This window comes from Leptonychotes weddellii, chromosome 8 (genome assembly GCF_054177405.1).
Source record: "Leptonychotes weddellii isolate Sample4059 chromosome 8, ASM5417740v2, whole genome shotgun sequence".
Lineage (NCBI taxonomy): Eukaryota > Metazoa > Chordata > Mammalia > Carnivora > Phocidae > Leptonychotes > Leptonychotes weddellii.
In genome coordinates this window covers 110,726,607-110,739,939 of record NC_138376.1, presented here as the reverse complement: position 1 = coordinate 110,739,939, position 13,333 = coordinate 110,726,607, and the positions used below count along the sequence as shown (strand labels likewise).

The 13,333-nt window shown below is 41.2% G+C and overlaps 1 protein-coding gene across 1 annotated transcript; it reads left to right on the top strand.

Moving 5' to 3' along the window:
* Positions 1-8,248: 8,248 nt before the first annotated feature.
* Positions 8,249-13,327, top strand: FUCA2 (alpha-L-fucosidase 2). The gene is made up of 3 exons (XM_081829096.1): positions 8,249-8,826; positions 11,878-12,065; positions 13,087-13,327. Exons 1-3 carry the CDS (start codon positions 8,603-8,605, stop codon positions 13,092-13,094), a joined length of 420 nt encoding a protein of 139 aa, XP_081685222.1. The 5' UTR covers positions 8,249-8,602; the 3' UTR covers positions 13,095-13,327.
* The last annotated feature ends 6 nt before the right edge of the window (positions 13,328-13,333 follow it).

The window sequence follows — 13,333 nt, the reverse complement described above, 5'->3', positions numbered from 1 at the left end:
AAGGTAAAATGGGGCATATGCCACCCTAAGCTAAAGAATGGGATAGGGGACTGGGGATTCAAAGTCCCAGGCCTCTAGAGGTCCCTCCTGTGAAACTTCCCTGAAGTTTCACACGTTAAAATTTGAGCTGGGAGGTTGTTTCATCTCATTGAACCAGTCTGTTAGTCCTGACAATAGTTTAGTTTAATCATACTCATTTCAGGTGTATTCTCAAAGTTAAGCCTATGGTTCAAATAATCAGATATTAAATAAGAGGCATTTCTATGGAAAGAAAGGAAACACAAGGGCTAATGATTATATCAAGTTTCTGAGTTCTGAGGGTAGCCAGCTGAGGAGACTTTTAAGTGTCAGATTCAAGCTTGTTCAGATAGAGTGAAGGCAGTTAATGGCAATCTGACAGAACCTCCCGGTTTATAGTTGAAACGTCTCTGATGTTCTCTGAGTGGCCTGCTGAGCAATAGGAATGAAGATGGTCTATTCGTGAGCTACTGTGGCAATTTCTCTGAAGCTTACATCAAGTCGTTTATATTTAGTTAGTAGGGCAGTTTTAGTTCTCAAATGATTCCATGTCAGAAAGGTGGGAGAAAAATAAAAATGTCGGTTTGGAGAATTGTAGCCAGGTATTGGAGGAGACTAAAAGAAATCAGGATCTAGTCCAGTTTATAACAAATAGTATTAAAATATAATATCTACAAGCATGTGTTATTGAAACATATTTTTTTCTTTATAATCACTCTCATTTTTACCAAAAATAGCCAAATTAAACTAATTTGTTTGCAAAATAAGTTTAGTTTAAAAAAAAGGCACTTGGCCTGATTATTTACATAAGAGCAGCAAGAATAGTGGTTGGCCGTATAGACTCTTTAAAACCTGCTTTGCTGGAACTTTTCATTAGATCGCTAGATTGAACTGTTAACAGTCTCTTGAGACCAGAAGCCAAGCCAAACACTTGCTATCAGACTTTGTCTGCAATACTTATGAATTTGGGTGAATTCCTTTCTTATCAAGTTCCCCCTTATATCATGAGACTCTTGCACCTGTCAGGAAGTGATCTTCTTTACTCACCTGGCAAGCCTGCTGGGAACTCTGTAAGCAAAGTATCAGGCTGATACTTCCAAGAGGCTTTATTGGCTTCATAAAGTCAATGTCAGTTACCTAAAGCTGTCTGATCACATCTGAGTCTATGCATGTCTCTCTCAAATATGACTTCCCAGCCAAAGCCTTGGTAATATAACCAATGCTTCTAATTGTGTACTATCATAAGGAGAACAGATTCTTATTGGGCTTAAGTAAATAAATATATTGTCACAAAAATATAAGAATATTCACTAAGAGTTTCTGAATTTTGGAGGGTTCGGGTAGGGAGAAAAGATAAATGTTTCAATTTGCCCACAAAAGTATATTTTATCAAATTGCTGTAAGTCAGTTAGTTTAAGAGGAAAAGTTTTCTTAAATCTGGAAAAAAACAAAACACTTTAAAAAATTTCAATAATGTTACAAATAAGAAGTCATAAAAAGTATAGTTATCTTCCTCAATGGATTCAGTCCCCTCCATGTTACTAATTCTTGTTCTGATTGAATCCAGTTTTTCTTCTAGTTCTGGAAATTTTTACCTAGTTCGTTATGATCTAAAATCTAAGGTTACCAGAACCCTGTGTTTTTTTTTGTTTGTTTTTGTTTTTTCATGAGTCTTATTGAAGATGAGGCACATTTCAGGAAACTTTCATAAAAGCATTTGAATAAAAGTATAACCATCTGTAAATGATAAATGACTTAAATGGCCACGGTTAAAGATCTGGTTAGAGTTCATTACAATGCAGTTGCCATGGAAATTTGGTTATTTTGTGACGTACAACACTTTGAGATAATGACATATCAGGACATCAGATTTCTGGGTGTTTCATATAATTTTTACAAACTTATTTTAATAACATATCTACATAAATATTATGTAAGAGAGTTTAATATCACTTATTTGACAATGTTTCCCATGTAATTTAACATACCAAATAAGCTTATTAGCTTAATTTCTCATAAAAAAATTTTTTTTGGAATATTCCAGGGACTCACTGGAAACTTTCAGCTCGATTGTGGTCAACAGACTTCGTTTTAGAATTTGATTTTGGGATGTATGTAAAAAAAATATCAAAAGGTTTGAACATTTGATTAAATAGGATTATGGATCATTATGAAACAATAATTATCTATTTAACCAAAGTGACAAGGAAAGATTTCAAAGGTAAATGCAGAAGGTCACTTAGCTGTGAACAAAATTTAGTTTCTTTAATATAAGACTCAGTTTTCTTAAGAAATCAAAGAGCTGATAAATTTGGGAAATTATTTTGGCAAACAGAATCATTGTTTTTAGGCAGACAACTTAAAAGGTAAAGAAAAATTTTGTTTACAATTTCTTATGAAGAGCAGGTCAATGGTTCTACAGAAATTTGTAACAAATTTCTGCAAACAAAAACTTTGCACCAGCGTACTTTTGATATTAAAACTCATTTACTCACTTAAATTATCCTAGTCTTAGCAAGTACTGAGCACACATAAAATTTCTTTTCAAGGATATTTTTCTCCATAAACTTTCTACAACTTTTTTTTTACACATTTAGATTTTGTCCTAAATTTTCCCTCTTTAAATAACCAGTCTTACTTTAGTACAAAACTATTTTTTTCCCCTTAACAAATATATATTTTTATTCATTATACTTTTTCTTACCAAAAGCATGTATCTTACTTTTCTCACATACAGAGTTGTTTCCCTTATTATTTCTAGGAGTCTTAATTATATTTATTAGAATTCTTAATGCTCAGCAACCTTAATTGCTAGTGAAAACTAAATAACAAATAATTGTGAACCCTGTTACACCAGAATTCTTTAGATTAGCAAACTTATTAATATATTTCATAATTTTTAGAAATGTGTTGTTTTTATAGTACAGTCTTTCTTTCTTCCTTTCTTTTTTAAAGTAGGCTCCACTCCCAGCGTGGAGCCCATTGAGGGGCTCGAACTCACCACCCTGAGATCAAGACCTGAGCTGAGATTAAGAGTCAGATGCTCAACTGACTGAGACACTTAGCCATCCCAGTAGTACAGTCTTTCAATAAAGCATAAAACATGTTTGTTTACTAATAGACCCAAAATTGTCTTTAGTTTCTTTATAAGACAAGAGTAGATAAACATATATTCATTATTTTATCTTATTTACATCTATTTTAATTAATTTGTTCTTAACAATTATGCTTAGACCACACACAAAACTTCCTGAGGCATTAGACAAAGTCAACCATTTTTCTGGCTTATTTTTGACAAATTTTGTAATAGATACCATGAACTTATGTGACTTCTGGAAAACACAAGCAGAATAAAAGTTTTACATTCAATGCTGATAACTCTAAAGACACGTCTATTTTAATTAAACCAACAACCTTAAATTAGCTTTAATACCAAATATTTTCCCAGATCATGTGAACTTGAAAAACATTTGGGTTAGTTTCTATCTTTCTGAGTTTTCGAATGCCCAATCCTTACAAGTGTGTGCCTTCAAACCAACTAAATAAAGCTCTTTTACAAATTAATTTTAGCAATACCATCGAGAAGTAGAGAAAATATTTCACATTTATAACATACATGGATACACACATACAATATACGCAGACAAGATGTAAACAAAATCTTAATTTTGTTTCTACTAGTATTTGTGGAGAGGACATTACAGGCTCAATTTTTAAATACTTTTCTCTATTTTTTTCCCCCCTTCAGTCTCAGGAGACTGTGGGCTGTGTTCACATTTCAAAGATGTGATAAGATTTATAATTTCAAGGGACACAGAAAGAATGTAAAAATTTTTTTCTAGAGTTTCAGGGTAATTGCTATTTAAAATTTACTTTTCTTTCTTTTTTTTTTAAATAGAGAACAATTTTGTTCCAATATCCCCATCTTTTACAATATCCACAAACATCTTGAGAGGAATAGGTAAGGTTTGGAGATTGGTAAAGATAGGTGGGCTTTACTTGTTTCTAGAGTTGTATTCCTGGTTTTGTAGAGATTTATAAGAAAAAGACAGTTATTCCTAATTCCCTAAAGACCTGGATTACAGCTCAAATATCAAGGAATTGACTCATCTTTTTAACTAAATTTGCTTCTTTATATCAGGGAGAATTTTAACTAAAATGGGAACCAAAAGATTTATGCCTTTGTAAAATCTGTATAAAGCATTTTTAACAAAAGCCTTTTTTCTGGGTACACAATTTAACCTCGACTTCAATTAGCTCCTGAATATTGGCCTTTTGCAGACCATTTCTAGGAGGGCCTAGAGAAATTTTGGTCATCTATTTCCTCAGTCAAGGGAAGATTGTGAATATAGTCAAATAATCTTCCTAATTACTCTCTAAATTTGGTAGGATCTTTTGAAAATAGAAGTAAAATGGCTGTATAATTTAAAAGATCTGCTGCCGTCCAGGGACATAAATTTTTTTGCAGTGGTGGTGGGGTGGGGGGCTGGTGTTCTAGGACAAACCTGCAAGGAACACTGTATAGGAATGTCTAAAGCAGGCAGAACCTGATTACAGAGCCCAAAGGTAGGGGCAAAGCAAGCCTTATTTCCAGTCTTGGAAGCTTTGGTTAAATTTATTTTCTGGCTTTCAGCATTTACATGAGTAACCTATATACTTAGAACCTAGAGATAAGGCCAGAGTAATCTCTGTAAATCTTGTAGGAAAGGGAAGTTAAAACAGGCAGGTGAGGCTGGATTTTTTTTTTTAAAGATATTTATTTATTGATTTATTTGAGAGAGTGTAAGTGGGGGGGCGGGCAGAGGGACAAGCAGACGCCCCACGGCACAGGAAGCCTGACATGGGGCTTGATCCCAGGACCCTGAGATCATGACCTGAGCCGAAGTCAGACGCTTAACCAACTGAGCCACTCAGGTGCCCCAGGCTGGATTTTAAGAAGAGGAATTAACATTGGATGTGGACTCTTATTTTTGATTCCTAAGTCTAAGTTCTATGCTTTTATCTTGTCAAGGAAGTCCCTAAGGCTAGCTGTTATACTAATAAGACAATTGAGAGCTCTTTGGGGGGGGGGGAAATATATATATATATATATTTGGGCACCTGGATGGCTCAGTTGTTTAGGTGTCTAACTCTTGATTTTGGCTCAGGTCATGATCTCAGGGTGATGAGATCAAGCCTGTGTCAGTCTCCACGTTTGTCATGGAACCTGCTTAAGATTCTCTCTCTCTCTCCCTCTCCCTCTACCCCCCACTCTGGCTTGCACGCTCAAAAAAAAAAAAAAAATATATATATATATATTTAAATAAAGCCAATTTAAATGATCCACCACCCAGCCATTGGCAAATAGGATCTATTAATAGTGACTCAAACCAGTAAGCCTTCTAATGGCTTAACCAAAGACTCAAGAAATATCCAGAAGGGCACAAATGATGTGCCCTCATGATCCAAAAGTTTACTCTCAATATTAGTCTAAGAAAGCAAAGGCCTTGGTTGCCTAGGGCAGTAAAGATGGTGTAAGTGAAAATGGTGTCTCTCATCTCCCATGAAAATGTGAGATGACCCACTAATCTGTGACACCATACAAATGCTTCTGGAATGAGACTTTCCAGCACTACCAAGCAACACAAGTTGAGACAACACAGGTTCCTATGGGCTAAAACCTCTCATGACAAACATTCCTGAGAATTGGCATAGCCAGACAGAGACAGAGACAGAGATACTTGGATCCCCAGTCTATTCGACTGGCCACTAAAGTGCACCCGGTAAGTGCATCTCCTCCCAGGTGGTGGAGGCCAAAGAGAAGATTCTTATCACAAAGCCAAGCTCTCAGGACACAGAACAAGACTAACAGACAACTCTAACAGCTTTATCTAAGCCTTGGGTCTCTTGGAACCAAACTAAAACCTAGGAGAGATACGCCATGTGGTTGGGGAATGCGTGTTGCTATACAGTGTACCTCACTGCATGGAAGTTTTCTTGAAGTTGGCAGGTGACCCAGTGTAACCAACTTACCCTACCACGGGAGTTTTCTTGAGGTGGCGTGCACTCTAACAGCTTTTAAGTGTTCAGCCCGTGCCCATGAATTTTGCAGCTTTAACTTCCAAGATGTCCCTTAGCAGCAGATGACAAGCAACATAAAAGACACAGACAAAGGAAGACAAAGACCTTCTCCTGGAGGAAGTGGACCAGTAACCGAACAGTACTCTAACTAAAGTTAACCAAAGAGTCGCCAGACCCAAGCAACTAGTTGCACAAATATTTTCTCCTGCCAATCTCAATTTACAAAGGAAAAAGGACTCTCACAGCTCTTTCTCCACTGGACTCACAGACAGAGATCCTGGGAGGCTGACATGGTGAGCGATCTCACCTTCGGCTGGCTGTGTGTCAGAAGTCCCAGGACCTCTCCGTTGCAGCAGTACTGGGGAGAGCTACAGAGCTACGTCCTGTGAGTTTAAGTGTCCTGCTGACTAGGCCAACTGTCAGGAAGCAGGAGTTCCTGTCCCCTCAAGGTCTGTCTAGCTGGACTCAGAATCAAATGGACATGAGACAGATTAACAGGAGGAAACGGAATTTAATAGTGCACAGATGGAGAATCCACACAGACACAGAAGTTCCAAAAACAGTCAGGCAAAATGAGGAGTATGTGTCATTCTGAACTAAGGAGGAGGGAGCAGGGATCTGGGACTTTAGAGGAAAGGAATGCTGTTCACAGGGCAGTAAGAAGAGCAGATGTTTGCCCTGCCATACAGATGGGTCACTCAGATAAAATTTATCTCAGCTAATAATGCTTATTCTGGGAAAGACCTCCAGTTATGTAGTTTAGGGAGGGGCAAAAGTTTCTCTTGAGCCCATAGGGTCTCTATTGTCTTCAGCTCAGAATAATCTTCATGCCGAAGTGGCCCATCTTGGGGAAGCCTGCCCTCTGCCCCTAGAATAATAAAAATGATCACCCCACTTTATCACGAACTGAGGCGATTGCAATTGGTCGTGCATGCTCAGCAGATTCCCCAATCCCTCCTGTCCAGGAGACCCTCACCCTGGGAAGACTGGGGCCCTTATGGTGGAGCTGTGATCCTGGGGAGCCATTCACACTGCATCAAGCAGGTAATTGCCATTTTACCTGGGGTGCTGCTCCCATGTCTTTGCAGAGATGGGACAGTTAGTGTCATTTCCTTCTTCGTTCTTTCATAAAGCTCAATAATTAGAACCCCAGTTCACTGGAGGACTTGAACAAATATGCTTTGAGTGCTGCTCCATGCCAGGCTCTGCTTTAAATTCAGGATCTACAGAAATGGTTGCCATCCCTGACCTCAGGAATCTCACAGCCTCATGGGAAATAAGATCTGTGTCCTCCTAACTACAAAACAATCAATGGAATCCTATATTCGTGGTTGGAACAAGATGTTAATTGGAACAGTTAGTGGGGAGTAAAACATTTGGGAGGGAAGGTGGTGACATAAAGCTGGGAGAAGGTGACATGTGAACTGGCCCATTAATGGCTGAGAGGGGTTTTGCAGGAGCAGAAGGGATTCTGGTTTTACTCTAAAAGCCTTTAGGAAGGGGAGAGGGGAGCTTCTGAAGTTGTCCCTTGATCAATCCTTCCAAGTTTCTGGCTACTTTCCCCACGCCTGCAGATTTCTTAAACATTCATGCCACTGGTCTCACCTTAGATCACTATGTTTTCTAGGAACATTTTTAGAAAATGCAGTGATTCTCAAAGTTTGGTGACCAGGACCAGCAACATCAGCATCATCTAGGACTTCATTAGAAATGCAAATTCTGGGCCCCCAACCTCAACTGGAGACTGTTGGGATTTCACCTGACACAGACTCCAGGTTGACCGCCACGGTTCTAACACATCCAGAAGCTTGGTGGGCGAGTGGTGGTGGAGGTGGATACAGAGGCCGAGAATGATCTGGGTTGTTTTGGTGCGCTGGACCTGCAAGGGACTGGATGACCGGCTCGAGGTTCCTTCTGCCTTGGCCTCTGGGTCCAGGGCTCCACCCGTCCCGGTGGGTCACATTGCACTCCCCCGCAGTTTCTTTTTTTTCTTTTCTCTCTCTTTTTTAAAGATTTTATTTATTTGACAGAGAGAGAGTTAGCGAGAGCCGGAACACAAGCAGGGGGAGTGGGAGAGGGAGAAGCAGGCTTCCCGCGGAGCAGGGAGCCCGATGCGGGGCTCAATGCGGGGCTCGATCCCAGGGCCCGGGATCATGACCTAGCGGAAGGCAGACGCTTAACGACTGAGCCACCCAGGCGCCCCTCCCGGGCAGTTTCTAAGGGTCGTGCTGCTCCAGCGAATACGCGCTCCCACAGGTCCCTGAACTTGACTCTTTCTTCCGCACGAGGCGGACAGACCGGGAGCTCTACGCTAAGCAGCCTCAGGGCGGGCTGGGACCACTACCGGCCTCACTGGTTTTGCAGCGCTCCGGGGGTCCCTGGGCTGGAGCGCCCGGAACGGCAGCCGGGAGGGCTCCTTTGTCCGGACAGCGCGGTCAGGTGACAGCGCCGAGCTTACTCATCGGCAGACGCGGAAGGACGCGCGCAGGGAGGCCGCCGGCGGGACCGAGAGCGGCGCGCGGACATGCGGCCCCAGGCGCTCCCGGCGCTCGGGCTGGCGCTCCCGCTGCTGCTCCTGCCGCTGCCGCCGCCCGCACCCAGCACCGCGCCCCCCGCGCCGCGCTTCGACGCCACCTGGGAGTCCCTGGACGCCCGCCCGCTGCCGGCCTGGTTCGACCGGGCCAAGTTCGGCATCTTCATCCACTGGGGGGTGTTCTCCGTGCCCAGTTTCGGGAGCGAATGGTTCTGGTGAGCGCGCCCCCCTCCGTCGGCTCCGACTCCGCTTCCCCCGCGCCCCCGGCCCCCCCGCCGCCCCGGGCCTGCCGCCACCGCCCAGCCCACGGTCGCGGCGGGTTTGTTGGGCCCCTGGCGGCTTCGCCTCCCGCGGTTTCAGCGGCGTTCAGCACTTCCGGGTGTTAAGTGCCTAAGGCACCGCGTAGGTGCTTGGGTGAGCATTGCATTTCTCTTCCGCGGGACTGCCAGCGTCGGCGGGCGCTTCGTGCAGCCCTGGCTTCTCAGCCTCTTGCTGGTTGCACGTGTCAAGCTGGAGTTGCCACACTGTAACCACCGAGTGACTAAGGCGGCAGAAATGATTCCAGCTGTGTGGGGCGTCGTCCGAGGAACCGCGAGGCTTCGGCCTAAACGGTTGGGCATCGCTGTTCTGCCATAAAGTATGGTTAAGACATAAGTTATGAGTATGTGAAACTTCTGTTCATTTGGACATGCATTGGCTCTTTAATGTTAAAATGTTAACCATGTGTGGCTCTAGGAACTAAAAAAAGGTTCTAGAGGGGAGCCTGGGTGGCCCAGTCGATTAAGCCTCTGACGCTTGATCTCAGCGGGGGTCTTGATCTCAGGTGCTGAGTTCAAGCCCCTGTTGGGCTCTGCGCTGGGCCGGGAGCCTACTTAAAAAAAAAAAAAAGTCCTAGAATGTTATCTTAAAAAGACTCCCTAATTATTATATGAAAAGTGCTGCACAAATATTGCTCTTGAGACTTTATTGAGATCTATGTAAAAATGTGCATGTAATCTGTTATAACTTTGAACTGTTTCACCTACCTTTCCGGATTAAATACTTCAGGTATTAAGTTCTTCAAGATAGAAATGTTACCAAATGTATATATATAATGTGCACACATATATAATGTATTCCTGTGTAAAATAAGAAAATAAAGGAATATTTAACTCTATTTTATACTATATACATAATATGCATCAAATTTAATATCTACAATATATAGTAGATACAACAGTATAAACTATATATATTATATTAACATTACATAGTATACATTGTACCACTTTCTACAAATACATTGACTTTCTGTAAACAGTAACCATTTTCATTAAGTTAGGCCAACTGATGTAAAAGAATGTGTAAGCTATGGGCACTATTCATACACTCTTTTGAAATCAACTTGTAAAACAAGGGACTCTTTTTTCCCATACGGTCTATTACCAGACATATTTACTTCAGGATGTTATAAATCTTCGTTTGCAAGTTTTGTGCTGTAAGACATTTTGAGTATATTTTTGAAATGTTTCAGATTAGCCAGGTACATAAACTAACAGATTTTCTTCCCCTAATGTTAGGATGTAATAAATTATACGTTATCATTTTGTTCAGCCAGGAATATTAGGTAAATATACATTTGGTGCTAGAAGAGGATTTGATGTTAATTGAGACTATTGCTATGCCAAAAATACCTAGTTTTGAGTTATATTATTCTTGGCAATGGTTAACTTTTCATTTTCTACAAGTAAACACAGGGTTGTTTGTTTTGACCTAGGAGAATAAAGATACCGATCATACAAAACTAACTAGAATATATTTCTGATGGTCTGGAGGTGCATTAACCCTGTAGAAGATTTGTTTTTAAAGATTCTACTTATGTATTTATTTGAGAGAGAGAGTGTGTGCATGCAAGTTGGGGGGGTACGCAGAGGGAAAGGGACTTTGTGCTGAGTGTGGAGCCCTACACAGGGCTGAGATCATGACCTGATCAACCCTGAGATCATGACCCAAGCCAAAACCAAAAGCTGGACACCCAACCGACTGAGCCACCCAGGCATCCCAACCCTGTAGAAGATTTTTTAATTATCTATGGTCTCCCTCTGTGTCTCCTCTGAATCTCTGCTCCCTACCCCAATTTAACTCAGAATAGTCAGCAGTGGAGATGAGTATATGTGATGTCCTTAATAGCAATTCAAACCCAGATATAAATGATGGGTTCTTTATAGTAAGTGCCTCTTTTCATCTCTATTAGTATGGAATTTGAAAAGTAACTCTAGACTATAATAGAGAATGTAGGTTCAAATTAAACTGTGCTGGGAGAAAAAGAAATCCCTCATCCTTGTTCAACCTTCTCACTGTCCCAGTTTGTCTTTTGTAGTTCAGTTTGTTTGTTTGTTTATTTATTTATTTTAAATATTTTATTTATTTATTTGACAGAGAGAGCACAAGCAGGGGAAGCAGCAGGCAGAGGGGAGAGGGAGAAGCAGGCTCCCCGCCGAGCAAGGAGCCTGATGTGGGGCTCGATCCCAGGACCCTGGGATCATGACCTGAGCCGAACTCAGACGCTTAACAACTGAGCCACCCAGGCGCCCCTGTAGTTCAGTTTAAAATGCAAAAATGCATCATGGATCAGTTAGGGTACTTTCACTTCAAAGTACAGAAAACCTAAGTAAATGATGTAATAATAAGGGTTTGTTACTCAACATAAGAAATGTAGAGATAGTTTTCTCATTGATGAAATCAAAGAACTAACCTATTTCTGTCATCCTCAGCCTGTTGACTTGTCCCTTCATGGTCACATCATGGCAGCCAGGCATTGCTTCACACAACCTTGTCCAAAGGCAGGAAGGCCTTGCTCAGAATGGATGCACAACAAGTAATCCTTAAAGGCTGAGTCAATATATTAAAATAACAGTATCATTTTAATTTTACTGTTGCCAACTACCCCATTTGTTCTTTGCTAGTGAATATAAAAGATGCATGTTGTTTTAGGCATGTGATCTTCCTTTTGAAGACTGTGTAAAGATACATACTACATATTGTGATTTAAAAATGAAGAATTAAGAGCAAATAGGTAGCTGAGTTGTCTAGAATGTTCAGAGGGATAGATGGAGAGCGAGGGAAGTTTCCATTAAGCTTTCTTTAAGGCAAAGTCAAACTAATGGGGAAGTGAGAAAGAATTTGGGTAATATTTGAGTAAGGGGGAATTAGTAAGGGGAGTTGGGGCAATTATTTCAAATGTTTATGTGTATGCCGTTTATGTGTTGTGTCTCTTCCTCCCTTAGGTGGTATTGGCAAGAGAAAAAGATACCGACGTATGTGGAATTTATGAAAAATAATTACCCTCCTAATTTCAAATATGAAGATTTTGGACCACTATTTACAGCAAAGTTTTTTAATGTGAGCCACTGGACAGATATTTTTCAGGCTTCTGGTGCCAAATACATTGTCTTAACTTCCAAACATCATGAAGGTAAGTAAGTGCAACATTTGCAAACACTGACAATAGTTATGAAATGTAAAGTAGTTCTTTTGGAAGAAGAAACTAAAACACATGAAATCAGTTTTCTCTGAGGAACACCAGTTAGTGGCTACTGACATTTGCCTGTAATTTAAGGGACCACATATTCCATCCAAAAACGAAAAAAAAAGAAAAATGATCACATTTTGTTATGTGCATATTTAACAATATTTCCAAGATTTCATTTGAAGCTATTTGAAGTGAGATGTGGGTTGCAGCTCCAAGTTTATAATTAGAATTGCCCTCTTTTCTTTCCTTTTTTTTTTAGGTTTTATTTATTCACCTATTTGAGGGAGAGAGAGAGTGAGAGCGCGTGCGCTTACAAGCTTGAGTGGGGGGAGGGCAGAGACAGAGAATCTGAAGCAGACTCTGTGCCCAGCCCTGAGATCATGACCTGAGCTGAAACCAAGGGTCTGATGCTTAACCGACTGAGCCACCCAGGCGCCCCGCCCTCTTTGCTTTCATTGCACTTCCGTAATACATTCTGGGAAGGCTCCATCACCATGGGGATTATGCTGCTGTAGTCTTGTGTCATTATCCACACACCTTGCTGCACCTTTGGCCAACTCTTAGATAGCCCAGTGGTGGACGGTTTGCTAGTAATGAAAGCGACACAGATCACCTAGAAGGACAAAGACAATGGGACTGTAATGGGGCCCACAAATGTCAGAGGTGGTGGAAGCATATCTAAAAGGAAACATGGTGGTTGTATTCGTCAAGGTTCTCCAGAGAAGCAGAACCAAGTGGAAGTATGATATATAAAGATATTTATTATAAAACACTGGGTCATGCAGTTATGGAGCTCAGAAATCCGGATCCAGGAGAGCTGGCTGTACAGTTCCAGTCTGAGGCCAATGGCCTGAGAACCAGGAGTGTGGATGATGATTTAGGTTCTTGTCCAAGTCTGAGTCCAAAGGCAGAAGGTGTGAGCTCAGACAGGCAGAGTTCTTACTCAGCCTTTTATTCTGTTTAGGTCTTTAACAGATTGGCTGAGGCACACCCACGCTGGAGAGAGCTATCTGCTTTACTCAGTCTACCTATTTAAATGTTAATCTCTTTCTCCGAATCTCATCCCTGTGGGAATGCAAGCTTGGGCAGCCACTCTGGAAAACAGTATGGAGGTTCCTCAAAAAGTTGAAAATAGAGCTACCATATGATCTACCAATTGCACTACTGGGTATTTACCCCAAAGATACAAATGTAGGGATCCGAAAGGGTAC